This window comes from Cyprinodon tularosa, unplaced genomic scaffold, assembly GCF_016077235.1.
Source record: "Cyprinodon tularosa strain WSP-4 unplaced genomic scaffold, ASM1607723v1 ctg762, whole genome shotgun sequence".
NCBI lineage: Eukaryota > Metazoa > Chordata > Actinopteri > Cyprinodontiformes > Cyprinodontidae > Cyprinodon > Cyprinodon tularosa.
This window is the reverse complement of record NW_024039521.1, coordinates 113,176-140,618: the sequence shown is the minus strand read 5'-3', so window position 1 is coordinate 140,618 and position 27,443 is coordinate 113,176. Positions and strand designations below refer to the sequence as shown.

Sequence of the window (27,443 nt, the reverse complement as noted above, 5' to 3'; positions counted from 1 at the left end):
GCCCGAGACAGAAAGGTCCATAAAAGTCCACAAAAAACGTGTCAATATTCCTCCATACTGCTCGTCCAAAGTATTCCAAGTCTCCTGAGTGGGTAGCATTCAGAATTTACTCGAAACGAAGTCATTTAGAATGTTTTTAGAGCATAAACAGTAGTGTATAGGATTTCCTGAAAGCGCGCACATGCGCGTTCATGATGCTACGGAAGCCGGCACACCAAACCAGATGAAAGTGCGCATTCAGCGTCTGCTCTGCCAATAATGCAAGCGTAGAAGAAGAAATGTGCTGTTTACCTGTGCAAAGAAAGAAACAACGAAAGAAAAATGTCTGAGGACTTCAGTGTTGAGGAAGAGCATGAGTTCTTTGCCGAGCTGAATGCGCTGGTTTGGTCTGCCGGCTTCCGTAGCTTCGTGAGCGCACATGTGCGCGCTTTCAGGAAATCCTATACACTACTGTTTATGCTCTAAAAACATTCTAAATGACTTCGTTTTGAGTAAATTCTGGATGCTACCCACTCAGGACACTTGGAATACATTGGACGAGCAGTATGGAGGAATATTGAAACGTTTTTGTGGACTTTTATGGACCTTTCTGCCTCGGGCACAATAGACCTCCATTATTTGAATGTCAGCAGACAGCAAGAAGCCTCCCAGATCTCCAGATACATTTGAGATATTAAAAAAGTACTCCAGAGTGTTGTTCAGCATGGGGGTGAGTAGAAAATGAAGGCTAATCATGTTTTGGGTGTACTATTCCTTTAAGACAAAGATACTTAGACTTAGATTAGGACATTCCTTCAATTAGTCATTTCTGATCTCATTAAGACTACAAAAGATTTTAAATATCAACATATAAAATCCATATGTAATGATGATGTTCTTTATCCCATCTTCTCTGATTTAATTTATTATGACTCTGCTGTATCACCCACTCTACTCAATTGTACAAAATATCAAATGTCTATCTTTGTTTTTACAACAGCTGAATGAAATAAAATCTGTGCATTTGTTCATAGTACTTGCTCAGGTTGTCTGTGTGTCTTCAACTGAGAAAAAAATTATTTTAGTTCCACTAATAATGCTAGAGGGATGTACACTATGAACCCCTTTCTCATTTAGACATTTAAAAAACATAAAGATTCACATTTTTTTCTATGAGAAATATTAAATGCACACTTTCAGAGGTTTATATCTGTGGTGAGCTACGGTTTCAGACAGTCATTGAAGTCCACCTTTCACTGCAGTTCTTTGAAAATGGCCGAGGGTCGAAAGAGAAAAAGTGTCTACGAAGTGTATGAGAAGAAAAGAAAGGCCTCAGAAGAGGCACATATATACCAGAATGCTTTGTGCAGAGAGCTCTCCGCACAAAGCATTATGGGATTTGTGACATCCTATTTCCATAGTATGTCGCTACCTGACAGCAGCGACTAATAACAAAGATGATGCAGGCACTGCGTGGTGGAGGAGTTACGTGACTAACAGGGAGCAAAAAGCAGTGATCATCTGTCTGAACGGTCAGTTAACTGAGTCACTATAAAGTCCACTATATAGTCCCAGCTCTATATAGTGATTGAGTAATTTAGGTGTTAGGGCAGACATTCGGGCACAGTAAGCTTGTATGAGCTATAAGAACAGAAATTTTTAAGCAGAGCGTACACTAGGTGAAATGGCCTTCTGCATGCTCTCGCACACGTTTAATAAGCTTACCTTATTGGGAGCAGGTACCAGCTTCTGCATATGCATTTTTTTTTTAATTCGAAAAATTTGTGAAAATCCTCAACAATACCTTTAACTTTGAGAACTTTAGTGACATGGAGCAAGAAAGAAATACAGACCAGGACTCTTTATAGCAAAATTCTAGAGTACACAGTTAAAATTCACTCAACATTCTTTTAGCATTTCTTTAATGAAAAATGAAAACCAATGATTTTGCTTTTAAAAACATTACCTAAATGCTAAACATTTGTCAAAAAAACAGTCAGAAAAGAAACAAATAAATGAACTGCTGAATATTTTTGCTAATCTGGACAGTTAAGGTTCCAGTGTTTAGACAAAAACCATAAAGCTTTATACCAAAGGTCTGACGAAAAAACTCAGGGGGAATCAAGAAAAAAAAAGGAAAAATGGCTAAATTTCTTATAAAGGTCAAGTGGAAAAGATCCTCTTTCTGATGCTAAACAAATGTAACAGGAATTCCCAGAATATTAAAATTCAAAGATGCCCTGAAGCTGTCAAGGTCTTGCATCTGAAAGCATGTGGCTGCAAGAACTTTCCATGGTCTTTAGGCCTGCAGGCTCTTTAGAAGGTCAAACGGAGGTCAACCATGGGTGTTGAAGGCACTGTGCAGCAGTCACCCGTCTCTCAGAGTGATAATCCAGCATAGGGAGAAGGAAATCTGAGAATTCAGAGGCCTCCCCTAAGAGGAAGTTATATTTCTCAACTAGAACATCATAAAGTCTCCAGGGCTTCAATGGACCTACATGACGGAGATCACCTGCATAGCAAATACCATTTTAAAGTTCACATAAAACATTTTGTAAACTTCAAGATAAAAAATAGTTTAAAAAGGTTATCTTGAAGAAGAAGGTGTACCTTTGCGGTTGAAGTATTCAGCTGAATATTTACCCGACAGGGCAACATCTGGTGGAATTTTGCCGAGGAGCTCAATGATCTGGGAGATATGGTCTGAGGTAGATGGAGACATCACAAACATTATACAACAGATTCACAGTTTCAAGACAAATTAGCATCTACAGCTACAATGAAAGCATGCAGTAATCCCATTTAATCCTGTGCCAGTGCATGTTTCTTCTCAGTTAGTGTCAGCTCACTGAATTAAACCCACCTTCCTCCAGGGAAATGAACTCGCTGGCTTTGGGATGGAACAATGAATCTCCAGTGACCAACTCAAAGGCCTGGGAGAATTCAGAAGAACATTCAGGGTGACATGTGTGGCAAATTAAAGAAGGAAGCATAAACTGTTACAGATGGTTTGTGCCCGCATTGTTGTCATCTTCAGACTAACAGTCAGTTAAAGAAGATTTATTCTATACAGATATTTTCAAAGGTTACCCCAATGTTAACTGCATTTCATATAATGCTTACTGCACAATTAGCAGCATTTGCAGCTAACAGATGTGCAAAAGCTCCACATCTGTAAGGTTTGACTCAGTGAAACCTCTTTATGCCTAGATCTTGAAACAATTGTCAAAATTTTTGTTTTTTTCACTAGAGCTTTCATTAAACGACAAATTCGTTTGTTCAACTTTTGTGTAGATTCCCCATTTTCTACATGTGTCTAGTTGTGAAAGTCAGAGTTTTCAAAAAGAAAATTACCAAACTGATGACTTTGTGTAAAAGGGCTAAGTTTAGATACATGAATCTGAAATCTTAACTCTTTGCCGTAGGGTAGCATATTTAGTGTTGATGCTTTTATTTTGGTCAGAGTCTTAGCACATATTATTTAACATAATGCTTTCTAAGAGCTTGTGTTTTTAATCAGACGCACTGGGAAAAGATCCTAGATCCTGATCGATGTATTGATCTATTTCAAGCAGAAAAGCAAGACAATTTCCTTTTTGAACATAGTATCTGGAGACTGACGAAAATTCTCGTATCTCTAGGATTTCTAGTGTTAATGGTTAAAAAAGAAAATAAAACATTTCTAATGTCGATCCTATGACTTGTATGCAATGGGAAATAAAAAATAAAAAAAAAGATTTTCGGTATGCAGTACCTCCTGACTTTGTGGAAAAGTTAGCATCAAACCTGACTAACGAATGTGTAAAGTTTCACTATGCTGCTCATTCTGGGGCCATTTAACAAACAATATAAAAATATTTAATTTTCCAGCATTTTTATTGTCATCACTCTGTCACGAGTACAGAGCAACAAAATTACAGTAACTCTCTGCATTTAACCCATCCCCTTGGGGAGCAGGGGCTACCATTGTGCATCGCCTGGGGAGCAACGTGGGGCTAAGGGTCTTGCTCAGAGAGCCAGTGTGGCAGTCCATGGGAGTGGGGCTTAAACTCAAAACCTCGATTGCACTACCCAAAGTGGGCATTAGTGTGAAGGGTCTTGCCAAAGGACCACACTGATAGCTCATTCCCCCAGACTTCCTGCTTGCAGGACGGGTGACTTACCACTTGAGCTAGCTAGCCGCTAAAAGTATTACTACAAAGGATGTTCAGTATGTTCACTCCAACACACGGGTGCTATTTCATGTAGACAGAAATGTATTGGCAAAGAAAAATGCTGAGTTGTTTAACAGATGATTTCTCACCATGCACGCCACACTCCAGATGTCAGCTGGCGGACCATAGTCAGAACCAAGCAGGACCTCTAAAGAGCGATACTGACGGGTCTGGATCTCCTCACAAAAATGCTTGTACTGGATCAGGGCCAAGAAAAAGGCAGCCAGGAAAAAACAAAGCAGATACATTTTTCAGCATATGTAAACTATCTGCACTTTTTTGCACAACAAATACAAAAAAAAAAAACTCAGCTTGAGGCAACAAAGAGGCAGCAAAGAGCAGTTCCTAAAATAGTCATAGAAGATAATTATGGAGTTAAACTAAAGGGTTAGAAAACAGCCTGCAAAGACAGATCCTTACTGTTGAATGTGTATGAAAAACAGGAATACTAACCACCCAACAGGAGCTTCCCAAATCAGCAATCTTTACTGAAATTTCCTTTAATCTGTACGGGTTCACTTGTTCTGTCTCTGAAGATGATAAATAAGTATGAAGTTAGAATAAAATAACTTCTAAAAACTTCAACTAATGTAAAAATAGCACTGTAGTATTCATCATATTTTCCACCTGAAGGATGTTTTGTCCTTTTTTCATTTCTTAACTGAAGTAGGGATATTTGCTTCATTTGCAGACATATTACAAACTTTGCCTAATTCAAGCTTGATAGTATTAAGAGATGCGATGCACATATTGTTGGCTCATAAAACAGAGAAACACATTCTGTCAAGCAGAGATTTGCATTTGAAACCCTGCAGCATGTGTAAGAATCTAGAAAACATCTGTGCCTGTGTTCTCGGTTTCCTTTACAGCTGGTACAGAGAGGAAACTGCTGCCCCCTGGTGGTGTAACATGGGTCTGCTCCTTTAGGTGCAGCAGGATGTTATCTGGTTTGATGTCTGTGTGAATGATTTTGCAGCGAGTGTGAAGGTAGTCCAAGCCTTGGAGAACCTACAGAGAAATGAGGAATTGAGATGTTGCTAATGAAAGAGGAACAGATGAACCACAAACAGCTGATTCGTCTTGGAAATGGTCATCTGAACAGGTGTAGATCTCCCCTATTGCTTACCTGAGTGAGTATTTGTTTAACCCAAGGCTGCAACAGGCCTGGATTTCCAAAACAGAGTTGCCAGCTCCTGAGGTTGAGTCCCAGCAGCTCCAGAACCAGGCACATGTCTCATCATCACAGGTTAAGGACAGTTTTAGAATCCACATACTTAAACTATAATACATCACTCAGCATGTTCATATGCTGAGTAACCATAGCACAGTGGGAAAGACCTTAGCACTCATATATATAAAGTTTTGAAATCACCAAAGATACGGACACCGTTGACTCCAGCAAGCTTGAATTCATCGAGCAGCTGAACAACCCTTTGGCTGTAAGGGTGACGACTAACAGGGCCACTGGACTGAAGAACAAGAGACAGTAAAGAATGAAACAGGGAATTGGTGTTTTAGTGATGCTATGTATATTTTAACATCAACAGAAAGAGGCGGCGAAAAACTGACGTATCGTAGGAGAGTCAGTTCATCTTGTCCTGCCTGGGTAAACTCTGCTCCGCTCTTCAGCACCTTAACAGCAACTCGCCGACCTGACCTGCGAACACAAACACCAAAGCAGTGCTTTCTTTTTATTTTATAAGGATATAAATGTGCAAAGTATAGAATCCCCCTTTGAACCTTTGCACAGTGGTTTGCAAATGACAGTTGAAGTTTATTACATTTTTCTCATCACAAACATAAGCCTGTGTTTCTTTGGGATTTTATGTCACAGATTAACACAAAGCCTTGTGCACAAAGTATGGCATAGAGCAGGGGACTTTAATGTTTACCAGGCCAAGGACCCCCAAACTGATGGTGAGATGGAGCGGGGACCCCCTAATTATATATATTATATGAAATTGTGTTATATCAAACTGGTCCTATAGTCACTCTATTACAGATAGAGGATGGGACAGGTGTTGTGAATAAAACCGTGCCCAGCTTGAAAGAGCTCCTGCGTGTTGCTGAATGTATGAATTGATGACTGAAAGATATCTTCTGCCTTCATTTATCTGTTTACTACAGTGTTCAATTCATGTTAATGTGTATTTAAAGACATTTCAATTAGTGAAAAAAATTGCGACCCACATGCAGTACCTCTGTGGAACCCCTAGGGGTCGCGGACCCCCTGTTGAAGACCTTTGGAGCAAAGATTACATGGTCTTACATTTCATTATATTTAAAAATCTGAAAAGAGTCATATTAGTTTGTAGATTAGCTCACAATTAGTCAGACTTCATCAAGGCTTCTTTCAACAGCAAGACAATGAATTATGTTAGGATTGTTTTTCTGTCAGAAAAACAACCCTAATGCTACAAGAAAACAAAGTAGAAACTCTGTCACTGGTTCTACCAGGTTTTTCTTTCTGAAAGACCTTGGATTAAGTTCAGACCATCCAAACATCAAACTAAGCTTTCATATTTCTGCTTAAGATAGCATACCCACAACATGACACTATTATTGACAGTACATGGTGGATACACACAAACTATGTTGGTCAAATTTGGACTACGGCTTTCCAGAAAAGAACTACACAAAACAAAAAGTTACACAAATGTAACAAATGGCTGCATTTCTCCCTTATAAAAACTAAAATTCATGATGGAGAACATTTGCATATTTAATACACAATACATGTCATGGAATAACAATTTTTGTATTTAACTCTGTGAGCTGGGCTGTCATTAGCCTGACGTAGTCCGACTCAATTCTAGTCAGAATATGAGTCTGATACTGCTCCATAGAGCTGTGATTATGGGGCGTGTTTCGAACGAACCAGGAAATAAAATGCCTCTGCACTCAATTGGATAGACCTACAACCAATAAGAGCAACGGAGTGCGTGACGTATCTTAAGCGAGGCATAGTTGTTGTCCACAAAAATCAAAGCGTGCAGTTTCAAGCCTAGAATAAGAAGATGAGACTTGATCGCGTTTCTCTGTTCCTCTTTTAAAATTAATTTGCTGTCGATATCTTCTAGAACAGACTTAATAGCAGAATCTACTCACCCAAACTCTCCAGCGGCAGCCATTATTGTTGTCACCCAAGCGCGCTTTGGTCACGTGGTTGATTACGTTACTCTTGATCATCTGTCCATCATCGTATAAAGCCCGCCCTGACAATTTGATTGGATCGCCTGACAGTGGGCGATAATACTCGCGCTACTATGGAGCAGAGCCAGACCGAACTTCCCCGAACTCAAACCTTGTGGGCGGGACTAAGTTCGGACTGGCACCCAGGCTAGGCTGTCATTATGTTTTCTATCACTATAGCGACTGTGGGCGATTGTATAGCTCATAGCGGTGGCTAGAGATGCAAGGAAGCATTCCTGGCTCTTTCTCACTGCCAGCACTTTCGGGTGGCACTCTTAATGGCCCCAGCAGATACACTTCTGCCTGTGCTTAGAGTCCTTACTGATTTTTAGTGTGTTCAGGTGACATGAGTTAACTTTCTGCAAACACAGTTCAGTGTTTAGCTTGTAGGCCAAAAGGTTCAGGTATCTTTATATCAGCAAACTACAACACTGCTTTGCACAAACTAAAGAAACCAATCATACAATTTTAAAGTTTTTAGCAGAAAAGAAAACTTTTTATCTGTCTCCAATAAGCCTTTGTGCAATGAATTAGTGTTTTTCCCTCAACAGATTTGTCCCCCCTGAGTTTCAGATCTCTGCAGGCTCCCCAGAGTTACAGTGAGCTGCTTCTTCTAGTTAATCGTTTTTGGTTTTAACGTAGCAAATCATGGAAAGGTTCACTCAGTGGTGATGTTGGCAGATTTTGGAAGACACTGTTTTCACGATTCCTCATCTTTGTTGCTAAAAACCATACCTGAGGTCTATGCAGAGCCATACCGTGGCAAAGAAGCCCCAGCCCAGTTTAGACACCACCTGATATCTTCTGTTGAAAGTGTCCCCAATCTGGACGGGATGGTAACCACCTGGGGAGATCCACAACTGTAACAAAATCCTGGATTAAGCACAGAAAGATCCAGCAGTACCCAGCGATTTATATAACCCAATGTCAAACGTCTCCTAAAGTGATGTGAATATTAAAAAGGAAAAGGAAAAAAAAAAAAACAAGTAGGAAGCTTCAGCCACATAGTTTATAGAGCTTGAGCTATTTCTGGCAGAACAACTTCCTCAGAGCCCTAACATGTCTATTGGTGAGTAATATGCTCAGACCTGCCTGCAGGACACCAAGGCAAGATGCTGGATTATCATGTTCCTGTCCTCATTTAACCCACATGACACTTTCTTATTATTATTATCTAGGAGTTAGAATAGGATCTCTCTTTCTTATATACCAGAACACCATATGAGGTGGTATGTAATTTATGACTGTGTCAGGCATTTTCAGTATCACAAGGACAGCAGAGGTACTGATACCTGCACAGCTGTAACACAATGGAACGGGAGGCAAGGTCAGGTGAAAAAACATGCAGATTACTGCGGATTACAGCATGTAAGTGAGGGATCCAGGAAGGCTGTGAGGAGCTCCTGTTATTTCCACAAATCTCTACCAAGTATTGTTCGTAATCTCTGTGTTTGCTTTAAAATAGAAACAATTTGCAATGAAAATGGAACCTTAAAAATACCCAACCCAATATATTAAAAAACAACACGGACACAGTTCAGTTCATGCTGCTTGTGTCGGTCAAGAGGTCATATATGACTATTTGTATTGTTGCCCTCCAACATGTTTAAAATTCTGAAGATCAAAGTTCAGTGCCATATACACAGAGCAATACTACCTCGAAGTGATCAAATTATTAGGAGAGATTAGCCAAAAAAGGTCAAAGACTCTCTATAGGAGCGGATCTAAGACAGTTTACATGAAGGAATCTTCATTAGTGCAAATAGAGTGTTTGCTTAGTGTAAATGAGATTAATTAATGTAATGCAGTTAGATTTGACCAGCTAATGTGTGCCACAGCAGTACCATAGATATATATCTCAACATATGGTAGCTCAGAAGTGGGACACATATGCTGCAGAGTATTTCACCAAGTCCACATCCTCCATGCCTGCCTGGGTTTGTCTGCCTAGAGATGAAACTGTATAAACGGTATTTATACAGCGGAATTTGTTGGAAGGTGGTGGTAGAGGTATATTCATAGAGAACAGCATAACTTCTCCCAGTATTACAGGGTCAAACCGATACAGAATTATTTTTGCATGACTTCAGCTATGACCTTACAAATTACATACTGTTTTATTTTAGTAGGAAAAAATTTCCTTATACTGTATTTGTAAGTATTTGGTGACCTGTCCAGGGTGTATGCCGCCTCTCGCCCATAGACAGCTGGAGATAGGCACCAGCACCCCTCGTGACCCCATTTGGAATAAGCGTGACAGAAAATGGATGGATGGATGGATGGATTTTTAAGTATTTCCCATGACTCCTAAACTAAATACAACAGCTTGTGCCCCTTCAGCATTTTTAGAGCCCTTAACTCCCAATAAAATATGGATTTTTTTTTTTAATACAGTGAATCCCTGATTTGATTTATTGTTTTGCCTCAAGCAAGCCGATTCATCAGACTGATTGTTCAATCTCACATCTGTAAAATACTGACTCCAATTTTGTTATTTAACCCTCCTGTGAATGAGACCTCCAAAACATAATCCACATAAATCTCAATCATTCCTATTTCTGTCAGTTTTTGATTTGAAACAATCTTTTCATTTTCCCAGATGGTTTCTTCTCCTAAAATATTATTCTAATACTCTCCTGAAAATTAAACTGATTCAGTTGAGGAAGCTAAAGATTAGGGTTATGGTGAGGAGCCCTTCCAAATTGTGTGTGACAATTTTTTCAATACTCTTTTTGCTACTGTAAACATTAGAATTTCCCCATTGAGTGACAATAAAGGGATTTTCTTTTCTATTTTATTCTATCATATTTTAAATTCAGTCTGGAAGTTCATTACCAAAGATGAATCATCTGCTCAGACTTATTAGAAGGGTTTGATTGCTTTAATCCCTGGTTTTTTTATGATTTGTAAAGATGAAAATTATTCCTCCATTCCTTTCATATTTATTTATTTTTTATCAAACTGATATGCCTTTTATATCCATCCATCCATTTTCTGTCCCACGTATCCCTTGCTGGGGTCATGAGGGGTATTGGTGCCTATCTCCAGCTGTCTATGGGCTAGAGGCGAGGTACACTCAGGACAGGTCGCCAGTTCGTTGCAGTTGCTTTATACATTGTTTATCTTTAGACTGACTCTTATCAATTGAGAAAAAGAAACATCTGCCTGTGCTTTACATACCATAGCAGTATTCTCTTGGGTCTTCACAGTCCTGACCTTCCTTAGAACAGAGCTGTTGGCCTTCAATGGTTCCAGAATCATGAGAGGAACCACCACTACTCCTACAAACACAAAGAGCACATACAAAAAAGAAAATGCACTTCCTTGTTCATCTCACATGTGATCTCCAAGGTATTTCTGGCCCAAACTCTGCATAGCACCTGGGCCAAGGGCAGCTAAGCTGTTTTTAGAGTTTCATGCAGTGACACTATGCAGCCGAAACATGTCTGACTGCCAGGCTCAGAAGCGACCGAACCATTTCGGAAGTTGCACTATTTCTGACAGCTGTTAATCATTTCGTCATGCAACCAGAGAACTCAGCGTCCCAGCTGCCACCCATCTCTAGTCACAACTTGACTGGAACCTTTGTCAGAAAAGAATTAGCACAGATTTCGTTTCTTTGTTTGATGCAAAAGACTCTCCTGTATTGTGTTGTGAAAGTCTTTGCTTCAAGCAAATAGTGATATTTTTTTTGTCCTGGCCTCATACAGGTATATAAGGTTCCTTCAAATTATTTTCTTATCTTTGCAAAAACCAGGAGGCAGTTTGAAAAGAGAAAACACATTTCAACATGGAAATTTAACATTTGACTTTCTGGAAGATCGTCAGTTTAAGTAAACTGTCTTGAAAGTTTGCAACGTTTTACAATTTTCTTCAAATTAATTTTATCTTACACAATCTTGCAGTAAATCCAAAAGTAGATCCAAAAGGAAGCATGCAACTGAGGAGTAAAATATACTCACATGAGATGCTGCATCGTGAGGAGGCTCAAGAGCTGAGTTACTAACCATTAAAGTAGTTGGATATTTCCAGCCTGTAACAATCGAAACTTGGCTTCAGGTTGAAACAACAGACAAATACAGTACCAAGAAATGAATGGAGCTTTTGCCTTCAATTCTGCAGCAGTTGAAAAGCAGCAGAGAAACAGAAAAAGGGAAGGTGGGGGTGGTTGGGTTGATCCCTTCCAAGGCTAGAAATACCAGTAGGAGTCAGCAGGATCTAAACATGGAAATCTCCAGCCGACACTGAACTCAACGCCTGTCGACCTTCACCTGGCTTCTGCCAAATTTCCCTCTCAGTCTCTAGCTGAGTTTAAATCTTTGTCTCCCTGTTTCATTTATTAATATGTTGTAGTCCTCAGTTGTGGGAAAGAAACAGCAGTGTGCAAAGAAATGAAGGAGAAATGTCCCATAAGTTCAAAACACATGAGGACTGAGCTAGAGACAGCTGGTGATTTTTTTTTTTTTTTTTTTTTACTTTGGACCCATAGGAAGGTCGACCTTTGGGCTAAACTTGGCATCACAATAGAATTCCTAACTTTAAACATATGACTTAGTTTCAGAAGGAAAGAAAGTGGACATTTCAGGAATGGAATACATTTAATTCAATTTCAGTTCAGTTTATTTATATAGCCCCATTTCACAACACAACTCATCTCAAGGCACTTTACAGTTCAACCAGATCATACAGTCAAACTGATTCAAAGTTTTCTATCTAAGAAAAACCAGTTGATTACATCGACTCATTGACTCAAAGGAAATACTTCACTCTTAACATGCATGTAGCAATAGTGGGGAGGAAAAACTCCCTTTTAACAGGAAGAAACCTCCAGCAGAACCAGGCTAAGTGTGAGCGGCCATCTGCCAAGGCCGACTGGGGTTCAAGGAGACAGAAGCAGACTTACAAAAGGCAACTGTAAAAGGCGGCCCTGTTCAAGAAACACACAGTCAGGCAAGCTCCCTTTACACCCCTAAATATGTCCAAGTCCAACTAATTGTCTCATTAGACATAATTATTTTATGATGCAGACCAGTGTTTACCAACATTTTTTGGCTCGTTTAGCCCTTTGGGCATTTGGTCTTGCCATGATTACTGCTCTCAGTCAAAAGTATTGATCTTTTTTTTTTTTTAAGTGGAACGTACAATAACTGATTATTTAAAAAAAATAATAATTTTACTAAATCTTTCATTTTTTTTCCATCTCAAATAAAAAAAAAAAAAACAACATAAGTACATTGTCTGGAAGTGTCATGTCCGGCTGAACCTTTCTGACCCACATGCAGAATCAGGCATGGACACAAATTATAGCGAGGAGTTTTATTAAGCCTGTTCGATATTTTCAATCGTTGCACGCAGCTACAGCTCAAACTGTATGATAACACAGCAGGGTTTAAAAGTTCACAGCTCATGATGTATATTCTCACACTGTGTGGCCCGACACTCTGATGCGATCTACCTGCTCACACTACAAGTCCAAAAATCACACATCCATCTAGTTAATCTGGAAGAAGAAGAACTCTCTTTTTTGCACATGCGTAGTGCTGGAGGCTCTGGTAAATTGTCTCCTAGCTCTGCTTCAATAAGATGATTTTTCCACAAACACCTTAGGACTGCCGACTGAATTTCAAACATGTTTGATTTTCTCCCGACCTTACAATACCTGATCGAGAGATGGTCGTGAGAGTTGTTACCCCCTGTATAGTACACGATGCAGTACGCAGGAGGAGGCTGAAAGTTGGTCTGATCGAAAAAATTCTCATAAAACTGAAGGATTGGCCCGACTACGGCAAAAAATGGTACAGTGTATGCCCGGCTTTAGAAAACTCAGCCAAGCAGGAGGGGGAAAGGACTGGCAGTCCATGGGGGAACACAGCTACTGGCTTTGCAGGATGGAGGCTCACTCTGGAGGCGGCCAACATCCGAGAGGTGGGTTACACTGAAGGGCGGGAACTGAGTCTCAGAGCTGTCTCAGAGTCGGTAGAGAGCGAGCAGGCAGAGTGAACCAGACCTGCAGATGGGACAACAAGTGAGCTTGACTGGTATTTTTTGAAAAACAGCAAGAAGAAGGCAACTACAAACCCTACTTCCAGTTTAAAAAAAGCCACATATGGATGACAGAAAACACATGGAAGTAGGTGAGAAGGGCAAATAAGACCCAAGCTGAACATTTCTTCCTACATCTAGAATGGTATGTAAGATAAAACACTAATCACTGTGAATGTATCACTGATAGTGACAACAGCTGGTAGCATCATGCAATTTAAGCCGAGATAAACCACTTAGTAAATTATTACATTATTTTCTAGTTTTTATGTGTGTGTCAAATCAAATGCCATTAAATAGGTTGAAGTTTGAGGCTGGGTAGAAGGATTTAGATTGTTCAGGTCGGTTCTGGACCATGGCAACGCTATCTAGCATACAGCTGATACTGTTGAAAGGCCAGTATCAGCGTCTCTAAAGGCCCGCGTTAGAGACGCAGATAAAAGGCAACGTTTATGGAGATATGAAGGAGCACTTGACCTCTTTTGAACAACAGTTTCTACTGACGTTCACACAGCCACACCTTTTAAATATGGAACACAATGCATCTTTGCAGAGTGTGCATAGAAAGATAACTTACCAACCTTTCAAGGTATTTACTTTTAACATCTAACAGACATATACCAGCTAAATTCGATGACAGCATATCGGATGTTCCAAGATTAAAAATAATAAAACAGTGATGTGGATTTTTTATCATCCCAGAGATTAATGATTTATTAGACTTTTACAATGACCCAGTTGTTTTCATGAACTAAGAATTTGGTATTACATCAAGTGGCAAAGAACAGTTTTTAACTTTTTAACAGTTCTGAAGAAAAAATTACATATAATCCTTTTCAAAAGGTTAGGAAGTGACACCTCATTTTATTTCAGTGTTAAATTCTGTTTAAAGTGAAAGATTATAAAAAATGTCTGCAGACCTTTTCTTTATTTAGACCCTGCTGATTTTTTTATTGGTTACCCCTGGTTTAATGTTTATAAATGTTTATTTCACGTCATGTGCGCCATCCAATGCAGATCATTGGCTCCATCCACATATAGTGAAAACTAGTGAAATTGGATGAGTCATATAACGCAAAAACTCATTAGTTAGCTAAAGGAAATTATTAGAAGCATGCAGGTGTTCTTCAAACTGCAAACGTGAATTCTATGCCATGCTACAATGTCGGATTCAGAAAAAGATGTTGAAATGTCTGAAAGGTCGGACACAGGCGAAAGCTTATCAGGAGATGGAGACGGACGCCAACAAGACCTCCCTCATCCTTGGCCCTTGATGTTTGTTTTTTTTAAGGTTACTTTATACTTTAAGTAGTTTTTGGTGCTCATACTTTTCACTTTTACTTGAGTAAAGAGGTCAAGTTTATACTTCAACTTTACCATAATGTTTTAAAACTGCAGTATCTATACTTCTACATAAGTAACAAATGTGTATACTTTTGACACCACTGGAATTTAGTTTGCAGAATAATACAATCTAAGGAGTTTGAGATGTAACATTTTTTTTTGACAAAGTCCAGCAGGAATCACCAAAGAACAAGCAGCTAAGTTTTCTGTTCAAATTGCTAATTTTGATCATTGTTCTTCAGGAGCTAAAACTTTTATAAGGTAGAACTTGGAGCTCAAAATTATGTCAATGTTTCCAATTTGAAGGTCAGTTGTGCTCATGGTCGTATATTCCTTTGACTTAGACACACTTTGTCATTTTTTACATAGGAGATGGACAATTCCCTGGGCCATCTCCTATGCCTGATACGAAAATGCTTGGAACACCTCCTTATGAACGTGTCCGGGGGGCTTCTGAAACAGATGTCTGAGCCACCTCTGCGGACTCCTTTCATTGTGAATGAGAACCCACTCTTTTCTGAGCCTGTCCCGGATGACTATGCACCCGACCCTGTTTCTAAGCAAGTACACCATGTGGATGTCATGCTTCCTGGCACTAGAGCTGGTCTGATTCCATATTTAACACACCTGTTAGCTCCATCCTTATCCCAATCATCTGCTCAACTGACTATATTACCACCCTCACACTAGACTGTAGTGCCAGATTATTACAAGCCATTGGTGAGTTTTGTTCAGCATTCCAGTTACCTGTGTGTCTGCCTGATTTTGATTTGATTCTGCCCCGTGATTCTCTGAGCCTGCCTGAACCCTAATGGACCTGTTACAGTGTGTTTTTTGGATTTCTGACCTGTTTGTTGCGTCTAACTGACTTCCACCAAACACAGTTGGAAGCCATGAAAAAAACAAGAAAAAAAAGGGTTTTATCTGAATTTGAAGTGCCCAACTTAAAAAAATGTGGGGGATAACTGTAAAAAGGAACAATTTCTAATTCTCATTTCTGTTTTTGTAACATTTCTGGAGATGACGTGTTGTGAACTGGTACTAAATAATTAAACCTGTGGTGAATTGGATTTAGGTCTGGACGTTGATTGTGTCATTCTTAAGTACAGCTCTGGCTCTTACTGGAAATCCACAGTCTTCTTTCCCAGTCTCCAATAGGTTTTACTTCAAAGACAGTTAAGCTTTTGGTAATTCCCATCTACACTTATCAATCCGGGCTGCTCAGTGGTGCAGTGGGTAGCACTGCTGGGGTTCTGGGTTCAATTCCTGGCCCAGGGTCTTTCTCCATTGAGTTTGCATGTTCTCCCTGAGCATATGTGGGTTCTGCATACTCCCACAGTCCAAAAACATGACTGTTAGGTTAATTGGCTTCTCTGGTTGTCCTTAGGTGTGAGTGTGTGTGTGAATGGTTGTTTGTCCTGTGTGTCTCTGTGTTGCTCTGTGATGGAATGGCGACCTGTCCAGGGTGTACCCTGCCTCTTGCCCATTGACTGCTGGAGATAGGCACCAGCACCCCTTGTGACCCCACTTGGGACAAGTGGGTCAGATGGATGGACTTATCAATCCATAACAGAATCCCAGTCCATACAAAGAGAAGCTTGGGTCAAATTTGACTAGAGGACCCTCTTGGACATGTTTACTGAGACCTTACATATCTAGTAACAAAACTTTAACTACAATTCTTGCCATTACTTCATAAAAGACAAATTTGTGGAGTGAAGGACTAACAGCTGACGAACTTTGAATTTTTTATGTTTAAAACTTTTAAAACCACAACCTTCTCCCTCACCTGTCTGCTGTATTATTAGGGGTTAAATTCTATATGTCTGTTCACTTTCTCTGTAAGTCAGCTAGAAGTACATTCCAATGCTGAAGGCTAAGATGACCTATAATGACCTTTGAGGTGCTGTTTTTACCTTATATTGTATGGTTATGCTAAGGTCTGGGACAGAAGCCAGGACACTGACTCTTGAGAATTTGGAAGAGGCGCCTCCTGGCTGGCTGTGGAATGTTTGGATACATTGGAAAACATTTAGTGGATCTGGGCCATTTAGCTGTTCTAACAGAGGTCGAGAAGGCAGGCCTAAGATAGAAGGTGAAGACTTCTTCTGCACTTTGTGCTTATATGAACAATTTTGTTAAACATGACTGGAATACATTCTGTCAATACTTAAATGTGTTTTTTTGTGTGCATTATCTGAGAAGCATTCCTCCTCAGATTTTAACCAGGTGATCAAACTGATGATCGAAAAGTCTGCATTTACTATTTTCTACTTTTCTATTTTTCTACCAATTGATGATAAAGCTACAACAGTTTTTGAAGAGAAAGTAAAAGTAAAAACACACACTAGAACCATCTGTGTACATACACTTTATTAGAACAAATTAAGAGGTTGTTAGGCTTGTCCTATCAGTTAGTCAGAGAACTCTATTTACTGGGAAACAGTATGCATCTACAGGACTGACATCAGAACTCTGACTATCTGCTTACACATAATCTGCAGGCAACATTAATGTGCATGGTGAAAAAGAAAAGTCTATGTAATGGACAGTTACTGCTTGCAGCAATGTGAAATCGTAATCTCTAACTAGCTTATATGGGAAAAAACGGATTCATGGGAAATTCTGATTGTGATTTTGACTTGAATCATTACAGTTACCTTAGAGAAACAGCACGCGGTACAAAGACAGGACATAGTATCTTTTCTATAGTAAAAACAGGAATCCTATTTAGAAGGGCACAACAAATACAGCTTTGTAGGTCTGACTGAAAAAAAAACTAAAGAATAAATGAGAAATAAATAAAACAATAAATTAAATTCAAAACAGCAACTAAAAGCATTTCACATGTGGCGTCAAGGAGCAAGAGGCACATTGTTTAAAAGTAGTCCTACAGAATGAATTATTAACAAGATCAGGAGCTTCGCTCTGCCACAAAACTGCTAATTTCTGACACTTTGACACTAAAAACATGAACGTTAAAGCAAAAAACTTAGCATGGGCACATCTGATTCATCAGTGAAAACATCTGAGTGGATAAAACCAAATGGAGGAAACATTCAGCCCCTCTTCATACAGTAGTAACAAGTAGAGCTGATTCGGCTCAGAATTAAAAATAACCCTCCTCCTAAATAAAAAAAGCAAAAAGAATAAATAAAAAATAAAAGACATGAGGCCCATTTCACAAAGCAAGTTTAACAAACTCGGACTCAAATCCTCAACTCTAAATTTATCGAGCCTGAGGTTGGAAACGCAGAGTTTTCGGTTTCACAACAGCTGCTGTGGGTTAGTTGAATCAACTCTGAGTAGGTCCACTTAAAGAAGAGGCATCATCAGTGGAGCACTAGTTTGATGAGTCACCATGACAACAGACAACAGAAAGTGACTGTTTTACACCATTGGAACTACAGATACAGAAATGGGAAAAAAAGAGGAGAATGTGTTTCAAAGATAGGGAAACAGTGCTACAGCTGCAAAGAAAAGGGAGATGGTGTAACAGAACATTGACTGAGTCAATGTGTATAAGCTGAGGTGTATTCTGTTTTGGCAGGCTGTTTTAACATTTATTAAAAGCACTCTCCTCTCTAAATAATACAAATTTTGATTAGTAACAGTAGGAATATGGAGATTTGACAATTATTTTTGGACATTTAGAAAGTTTATTTTAGATAGAAAATGTTGTTTTGGTTGAAATGCTCATTTGGACAAGAAAAAACGTTCAGATATCAGAAGTACATAGTCAGAGAACCTAATAGATATCAAAACAGCCTGCCATAGGCTGTTCTAACACGATAACATGACGGGGAGAAGAGTTTATTACCTGAAAGGTAGTGGATCAATGTATTATACTTAGGTGTGATCTCAGGGAAACGAATAGAAACTGTCAGCAGGTGAAGTACTAAAAATGATGCTCAAACATGTAGGACCTGAGCATCATCTCAATGGGTTCCTTCCCATTTTTATTCTACTTCAGTCACACAGTAAAAAGTGATAGTCTGGCATTTAATAAAAAATAAAAGCTGTAATCACACACCAATGTTTTCTCACTAATATTTATCACCTAATGTGTTTAAAAGGTAAATTATTTCATTTTTATTTTTCACAAAAAACTAAAACATCAAGAAAAAAAAAACAGATAATTGGCTTTACGGATGATGATGACAGAGGAAACTAAGTTTACTTAAAAAAACTGCTCCCAGCCATGTTAGCTCTGGGGAGAATGTTACTACAGTGACTGAAACAGGGGTTGAGAAAACTCTCTTTGTGAAACAGAAAACTCAGAGTTTGCATGAATTCAGGTTTAGAAAACTTAAAAGTTTTCACTAAATGTGCTTTGTGAAATGGAGCCCTGAAATCCATTCAAAAAAGTATGAATAAAAACAGTGCAGGTAACTGAACACATTTAGGAAAAGCACATGTAGGAACAAACTGTACAAGCAAAATCTAAATAAACAAAATACATTTTGGGAAATTTACACTGAATTTAAAATGTGTTATTATACTTTTTTTATCCAATACTATACAAGCTTTTGAAAAATAAATCTGGCGAGAGGAGACTGGTTTCAGAAGTACAGGCCTAAATAATGTGTAGAGAACCATCAATTAAAGGTCTGTAATCTAATTTTTGCTATTGACCAGAAATGCTGATTTATTCAATTTCCTTTTTATAGTCTACAGAACATACATATCAGCTATAGCTTTCCAGCTCCATTAAGATCCACAGAGGAAGCAGGACTTTTGTGACTTTCCTGTTATCTGCTGGTCGTCTTTCTCCATGTCCCAGTCAAATCTGTAATCTGGTACATTTTCTTTTTAGAAAGGTTTTAAATTTTGGTGATTTTTCTAACTTCATTCTCAATCGGCGTAGTATATTTCATGAGTAACGGCTGTCACATCCAAAAAGTGCAGTAACCGTGACATGGTTGTGCTTACTCTGATATATTCACTGATTGGAAAAAGACTGGATCTTCAAGTTTGAAAAAAGCCAGTCAAACTGTAAAACATTTTGCTGTGTCCAATAATGTGTTTTTAACTTTTTCTCAGTTTTTCTTTTTTTTTTTTAAATGGGAATTTTTTTTTTATCTGTTGAGTATTTAAATATAAACATGGCTGTTTAAACTCTGTGGCTGGCTGGATGTGCTCTCTTCTTCCTCTGACATGGGAGCTGGCTCAGAGCTCGTCTGCCTGGCTGTGTGTTTCCTGGACGGGGCCGCCTTTTACAGTTGCTTTTTTTTTTTAATCTCTGCTTCTGTCTCCTTGAACCCCAGTAGGCCTCGGCAGATGGCCGCTAACACTTAGTCTGGTACTGCTGGAGGTTTCTTCCTGTTAAAAGTGAGTTTTTCCTCTCCACTGTCGCTACAAGCATGCTTAGTGTGAGGGATGCATTCAAGTCAATGAGTCAATGCAATCAACTGTTTTTCCTTAGAAAACTTTGAATCAATTTGACTATATGATCTGGTGAACTGTAAAGTGCCTTGAGATGACGTGTTGTGAATTGCCACTATATAAATAAACATAATGTAATTCATTTGAGCTGTTCTGGTTCATTTACTAATAAATTGTCTTGCTTTTAATCATAAAAAGATTAACTTGATTACTACAAGAATCATAAAAATAAGTTTAAATAAAGTGTTTAGGGGAGGTGCTCAAACAAATTTTGGGCAACTTAAACAGTGAATATAACGTTTGAAAATACATCGACGTTTCAGAAAATGAGCCACTAAGCTGTCTTCAACAAATAAAAAAAAAGGAAGATCCACAGAGGTCCTTGAAAAATCAAGGCACCAATAACATACTGGAGCAAAATCAGTGTAAAAACACAACAACCATAAAATGAAGAGTAAGACTTGAAATAAAGGCTTAAAACAGAAGTCACTACTGTACAGTATGTGTGTATCCTGTCAGTAAGACTGGAAATAAAAGAGGAGTTATTCAGCAGTGTCAACCTTTAAGGTGAAATATTCCTTCTTAAAAGCAAACTTTGTTAGATGGGAATGTTCTGCTCAGTTTTTCCAGATAACATCCTTTAAAAAAGCAAACAATTTGTTTTTCCAAAAATGGAATGCGTCTTTCTTTCAAAGTATTAAGTCCAAGGTGAAAAACCAATCAAAGGAAAATGTTTTGATGTGTGCTATAATCCACATTCCTCTCAAAACTTCACTCCATACTGGTGTGGAATCCCTTTTCTCCAAGTGAGACGACAACTTTATTCACAAGAAATGAGATCAGGTTCTTTAAAGTCAATTTGTCTCATGTCTATCCAGTGATGTCATAGTTTGGGTCCCAATATTTCGCTGTCATCTCTGGGTCTTACTGTAGATAAAAATATCCTTTTTAATTATCCTGAAAAAAAAATCATGGACAAGTTTTTTCTGGCTTTCCCTTCATGATTCAAGACAATATCACTCCTGGCACCAGGGTCATAGGTCCGTAACCTTGTTTTCCACAGCAGCAGCAATCTGTTGGAGTCTGTAACCGAGCTGCATCTTTTGCGCAGTAGCATCCTCTTCCAAAGCTGTAATAATCTGACAATAAAATGCAAAGAGTCAGTTGAAAGGTAAAAAAAAGGTACTGAACAGGACTGGAATTAAAACATTGTGACTTTGCAGCTCCTTTTCAATTCTATATTTAAATTGTGCATTAAAAACAGATTTAAAATAAATTCCAACCACTAATAACATTTATAAAATGTTAAAAAAAATTGCAAAAAACTGAAGTCCATAAAAAACAAAAGTGCATCCTGGATGAGCCCCCAATGATTCTATGGCCAGCCCAATAATAATAAAAATAATTGAACTTTATTGATCTCACATTGGAGAAATGTACCTCTGCATTTAACTCAGCTCCTTGGGGAGCAGTGGGGGGGGGGGGGGGGGTTAAAGGTCTTGCTCAGGGACCCAGAGTGTAGGCTGTGGGTATTGAACTGGGTACTTGCAACCTTCTGAGAGCACAAGCACACTGCTCTAACCACTAGGAAAACACTTCTCCATCCCCCGTATTTAGGCAAAATATAAAACAAGCAATGAACAAAGTTCATCAGACAAGTTTATATATTCAAAGTTTTCTTTCAGAATCATGTCGATTTTTTTTTTTTACAGATTTTACCAAGCAGGTCTTATATTAACACCTGCACAAAAAATAAACACTACAGTTTAATGAGAAAAAAATAAAATAAAAAATTCTCTAGAGCAGGGGTCGGCAACCCAAAATGTTTAAAGAGCCATACTGGACCAAACAAACTAAAGACAGATCTGTCTGGAGCTGCAAAAACGTAATAGGCTTATATAACCCTCCTAAGGGCTCTACATGTATATTAGCCCACTATCAAAATAATAATGTGGCTTAAATACATAATAAGCATAAATGATTACAAATCTTGGTTGATAGAAATGTTAACACTAATTTATTATACAAATTTCTACAGCAATGGAAAACATAAAGAATGTTTGTTCTACAAAAATCGATCTTTATTCCATTTTGTGTGCTTTGAAAAAGGGCCGCAAGGGGGGATGGGGGTGCGCTAAAGAGCCACATGCAATACCAGGGGAAATGCAGAGACGTCATATGCTGGAATATCTGAAAAGTAATACTTACTTGATCATAGTATTTATTGATGTACTTGTACAGCTCATGTAAAGCTACATGGCAGTTGACCTCTGCTGCATAATTCTGTTCAGGGACAAGAAAAAATTCAAAGTTAATTGTTTTAAGGATCCTGGACAACTAGCAGCTCTAGAAACTATTTACTCACACGAGAGAGTTCTGCAAGAGCTGAGTTCATCTCCTGGTCACTTGCAGAAATTGTCTGTTTGATGTCAGCATAGTACCTATAAAAGCAGAAGAGTAATAATACCGTATTTTCACGACTATAAGGCGCACCTAAACGTCTTTTTTTCCCTCAAAATGTGGGGTGCGCCCTATGGTGCGGTGCGCCCTATCTGCGGACGTTGTTGAGACCACCATGAGTATGTGAGAACCTTAAAGGGGGAAGTGTGGGCGTGGCTTGTGTATAAAAGAACAGGTATGTGCTTTATGCAGAAAATTGTTGTCTTAACACATCCTGAAATTGGCAAAGAGACACGCCTATGAAGCCCAGTTTAAACTGAAGGCTATCAGCTACGCAGAGGAACATGGAAATCGAGCAGCTGCGAGAGAATTCAATATAAATGAATCGATGGTTCGCAAGTGGAGGAAGCTGGAAAACGAACTCCGACTGGTGAAGAAGACGCAGCTGAGTTTCCGCGGACATAAGGCGAGGTGGCCCGAGTTGGAGGAAAGACTCGAGCTGTGGATCGTGGAGCAAAGAACGAGTGGGGCCAGCGTTTCAACGGTCACTGTTCGACTAAAAGCAGTAAAGCTGGCGGAAGAAATGAAAATTTTCAAGGAGGTCCATCGTGGTGCTTCCGTTTTATGAAACGGTGCAATTTTTCCATCCGGACCAGGACTACAGTTGCTCAGCGACATCCGGTGGATTATGATGAAAAGCTGGCGAGCTTCCACTCCTTCTGCAGCAAACACATCGCTGACAAAGTCATCCAGCCAAGCCACATCACCAACATGGACGAGGTGCCGCTCACTTTCGACATCCCGGTGAATCACACCGTGGAGAAGAAGGGGACCAGCACTGTAGCGATACACACAACGGGGTATGAAAAGGCGTCGTTTACTGTTGTGCTTGGCTGCCACGCAAATGGACAGAAACTGCCGCCTATGGTGATTTTTAAAAGAAAGACTTTGCCTAAAGAGGCTTTCGCAAAAGCCGGCATCATTTCCAAGGAGCCGCCCGGCACGGAAAGTGACTCTGACAGCGAAGAAGAAGGGGAAACTGGCATGTCGGATTTAGCGCAGCTGTTTAATTCAGAAACAGAGGATGAGGACTTTGAGGGGTTTGATTAATACTCTGTAATAAATACTTGAATAAAGCACAATCACTCAGTTTTGCTCCCGCTCTATTTTTCTACCTGAAAACTTAATTCAACAGCAGCCTCTGGGCCGCGGCGCATCCGGGCTCACCTCGGCAGGTGTTTTTTCATCTAAATCTTTTTAAGTGAGAAAGTCCACCTGAAAATTTAATCATTGTAGTCAGTTCATCCAGATTATTATCCTGCCTATGTTTTAAGTTAATTTATGCGTCAATAAACGAAGAAGAAGGGGAAACTGGCATGTCGGATTTAGCGCAGCTGATTCAGAAACAGAGGATGATGACTTTGATGGGTTTGATTAATACTTTGTAATAAATACATGAATAAAGCACAATCATACTCAGTTTTGCTCCCGCTCTATTTTTCTACCTGAACACTTAATTCAACAGCAGCCTCTGGGCCGCGGCGCATCCGGGCTCACCTCGGCAGGTGTTTTTTCATCTAAATAATCTAAATCTTTTTGAGTGAGAAAGTCCACCTGAAAATTTTATCATTGCAGTCAGTTCATCCAGATTATTATCCTGTCTATGTTTTAAGTTAATTTATGCGTCAATAAACTGTATCAGAAGAGTAATCACAGCCCTGTGTCATCAGCGATGTGTCTCTCACGGCCGGTTCCCAGGTTTGAATAATACTTTGTAATAAATACACCTTGCAGCTTTATTTGCTGTGATCAGTGGGAATAAAGTAGTTTTAATATGTTTTTAAGTGGGAAAATCCACCTGAGAGGACATGTACCTGTATATAAAAAACGCGCCCTATAGTCCGGTGCGCCTTATGTGTGTGTTAAATACAGAAATGGCACACATAACTGAGACTGCGCCTTTTAGTCCGGTGCGCCTTATGGTCGTGAAAATACGGTATTAGTTATTATTGCTTAACTGTATCTTCTTTCTATTTTATTTTTCTCAGCAGATTCTCATATATACAGGCAATATAAAAGTTTATATGATGGTTACTTTTAAACTAACCTTATAAGGTCAGTGAAAGCAGCTCATTTGTTTGACAGACTCCTGCTCGGTGATGCTTTAACATATTGCTAGTGTAATCTGCATGGTTTAATGTGCAGCTGACAGTAGTAACGGTAGCAGTCTGCTTTCAGACTATCCATGCATGGAAGCCCTGCAGGCTTCATCTACCTTATGTCAGCCACTAACAGATGTCCTCAGCTTCCCTCCCTCTTCTCTCCACCAAAGAATTTTTTGTGCTCGAGGTGAAAGGGGCAGCTGGCTGCTATATTCTTACCTCTCCACCATCTGTTTGTAACGTGGGATGTCTCTGGCATACAACAACTTGTTGATTGGAGAATCCTGAACAAAGCAGAGATTTTAAGACATGAAAAATCTGATAAATGGGCAATACAGTATAAATAAAAAAAGGAATAACCAAATATGTTCTGTGTGCACAACGTTGCTTCATTTCATTTATACAAATTATTAATTAATCAACTTGCAAATTAATTGTGATCTTTAATCCATGTAATTACTCCCTTTATCAAGCTGGGATTTGTATACAGTGTTGCTGACATTACTTAGTTTCAGGTTTCTCTAGTTTTCCAGGTTTTGAAAATAAATTTATATTAACAGGGTGGGAGGGAGGGAGGGAACATGAACCCAACAGGTTCTGTGCAATGACTCTGTATCTCCTCACCCTTCCCAGTTTGTGGTCAGCAATGGTGCAGGAATCCATGAAGGTCTGAGCGATGACAGACAGCACAGCGTCTACGTGATCGGAGGTCTGCACGTCAAAGATGAACTGGGGATTCTTCAGAATATTGATCCAGAACCGCAGCGGTAAACTGTATCAGAACATGCCACAACATTTTTAATAACAGTAAAGTGAATGTCAGAAAATTTTACAACATTTTTTCTCCAGGTGCACAGTTTTATATCATTAAAACACTTTACACTACAGTATTTTATTGTTTATCTTTTATTTTTTTCACAATTATGTTATTCAATACAGATTCTATTCTATTAAACATTAGTGTTGTCTTCTAAACATTTACTTCTCACTAAGCTGACAATGGAATAGCCTGTTCATCTCATTGACTCCTGGAACTGGATTTATAGACATTATCTAGAGATGACAACAAGCCATAATCACACATCTAATACAAAAGAAATTGTACAAAAGAAAGTTCTAGAGTTCTTTTTATTGCCAAAAACAGGCAAGGGCCTGTTAACCAGTTTAATGGTAAACCATTGAATGAAAAAGCTCTGGTTTCAAATCCGTCACAATTCGTGCAATAAGTGAGTTCCTTGTATTTTTTTTATATTTGAACCTGGTCAGAGAAAGTGCTAGACTGTGACCAACTGGTCCCCTGTGTTTGGCCCCTTCAGACAAGAAGCCACGCCACAACGCTGCACCAAGAAACCAGCTAAAGTAATTTACATAGGAAAACTTTGGCTACTGCAGAAGGACAGACAGCAACGGCTTCGAAGGAGCTGCTACTACAAACCAATGCTTGATGTATTTTCTGACATATTCAGGCAGATGGGTGTTTTATATCATGTTCAACAATAATGAAATTTAGCAAAAACCTGCTGTAGATTGGTATTATAAAATAACCCCAACCCTGACCAATTAGAGCCATTTTTTTTATAGATGCTTTATGCTATGAATTCTACCATTGATGGGGATCTGCATCCCTAATGTAGCAGCTTTCAGAATGCCCCACCCTCTTCCACACCTAGGTTACCTGTTAGTTTTCCAGATGTGAATGGTCTCTGGGTCAGTGATGCCGTGCTGCAGGGCCTGCTCATCCAACAGGTCAAAAAAGTATTTGACAGCCAGAGGGACGGGGCGGCTGGTGCTCAGGATGGCAGTGAATAGATCATCCACAAACTTCTGCAGAGTCCCCTGATATAGAACAGAGAAGGTGACAGAGATGAGATTTAAAATAAAAGAGAAGAAGCAATTGGAGATAGATAGGAAATCAAATTCTAACCCTTAAAATGCAGAGGTCTCAAAATCTGAGAAGAGTTAAAGGTATAGTGGAGTATTCTCAGAAATTTTTTAAAAGACCCACCCTCTCTACTTTAAAAAATGAATGCACATGCACAATCCTGTACCTGCTCCCGAGAAGGAAAGCCTATTAAACACGTGCAAGAGCATGCATGACACATTTCTCCTTCTATGCGCTATGTTTAAAAGTTGCTGTTTGCATCGCTCATAAAAGCTTACTTTCCAAAAGAAGATTTGCAATTTTTCCACTATGTCAGACTCACCACCAGTAAGTGAAAATGGGGATGAGCACGTTGGCCTTACGTAAACCTATCACCAGAATGATTGGCAATTAGGAGGACCACTTACTGAGATGATACACCTGCAAAAAGAACATCCTCCACTATACCTTTAATTTAAGTCAACTAAAATAAAGTGGATGACTTTAATAGTAAATCTTTGGAATAATCATTACAGAGTTAAACGTTTTATAGATTCCTTATATTTGTTTGTGTTGACATTATTCATGTTTCCTAAGGGATTTCTGACATTTTTCCTTTTCTTTTGAAGAATGTGACATTCTCACTTTCAGAGGATGTTTTTTTTATTATTATTATGGTCTTTGAGCCATTTAGGTACAGTTAGACTAATTTCCTGAACCACTGCATTGTCAAACAGAGACAATTCAGCAGCAACCAAAGATTACATTTTAGGTAACTGGAAGGGGTGTAACAATAAATCCATCCAAATCAATATATTGATTAAATGATTAACAATTTCAAAACACTGATGAAAAATTTAAATA

At 39.0% G+C, this 27,443-nt stretch overlaps 2 protein-coding genes across 4 annotated transcripts in view; both read right to left on the bottom strand.

The window, feature by feature from the left end:
* Positions 1 to 1,884: 1,884 nt before the first annotated feature.
* Positions 1,885 to 11,686, bottom strand: si:ch211-220i18.4 (SRSF protein kinase 3). Of its 3 annotated transcripts, none has more exons than XM_038270494.1 (12): positions 11,348 to 11,686; positions 10,566 to 10,666; positions 8,121 to 8,229; positions 5,763 to 5,850; positions 5,575 to 5,662; positions 5,320 to 5,426; positions 5,039 to 5,201; positions 4,647 to 4,723; positions 4,283 to 4,390; positions 2,843 to 2,912; positions 2,623 to 2,682; positions 1,885 to 2,491 (listed from the first exon to the last, which is right to left on the bottom strand). In XM_038270494.1, the coding sequence occupies exons 1-12, from the start codon at positions 11,359 to 11,361 to the stop codon at positions 2,304 to 2,306; spliced, it is 1,173 nt and encodes a 390-aa protein (XP_038126422.1). In that variant the 5' UTR covers positions 11,362 to 11,686; the 3' UTR covers positions 1,885 to 2,303. The 3 variants fall into 3 exon arrangements, with proteins under 3 accessions (XP_038126422.1, XP_038126421.1, XP_038126420.1); XM_038270493.1 differs by having other exon boundaries at positions 2,590 to 2,682; positions 8,121 to 8,245; positions 11,348 to 11,555; XM_038270492.1 differs by having other exon boundaries at positions 2,590 to 2,682; positions 11,348 to 11,551.
* An 8,506-nt stretch (positions 11,687 to 20,192) lies between these two features.
* The window catches only part of LOC119773513 (plexin-B1-like), a 99,715-nt gene continuing 92,464 nt past the window's right edge, over positions 20,193 to 27,443 (bottom strand). The window contains exons 33-38 of the mRNA XM_038270497.1: positions 26,394 to 26,554; positions 25,343 to 25,490; positions 24,938 to 25,002; positions 22,522 to 22,597; positions 22,365 to 22,439; positions 20,193 to 21,295 (exon numbers count right to left, since the gene is read on the bottom strand). Coding sequence (XP_038126425.1) covers positions 21,191 to 21,295; positions 22,365 to 22,439; positions 22,522 to 22,597; positions 24,938 to 25,002; positions 25,343 to 25,490; positions 26,394 to 26,554 — 630 coding nt within the window. The 3' untranslated portion in view covers positions 20,193 to 21,190. The remainder of the gene's footprint in view (positions 21,296 to 22,364; positions 22,440 to 22,521; positions 22,598 to 24,937; positions 25,003 to 25,342; positions 25,491 to 26,393; positions 26,555 to 27,443) is intronic.

What these genes read in the sequence shown, in the direction of transcription:
- si:ch211-220i18.4 (XM_038270492.1), bottom strand. An exon ending in TGGGAAGCTCCTGTTGGGTG is followed by an intron (nt 4,391 to 4,646) that starts GTTAGTATTCCT and finishes GCCCTGATCCAG; the next exon opens with TACAAGCATTTTTGTGAGGA. An exon ending in TGAATACTTCAACCGCAAAG is followed by an intron (nt 2,492 to 2,589) that starts GTACACCTTCTT and finishes TTTGCTATGCAG; the next exon opens with GTGATCTCCGTCATGTAGGT.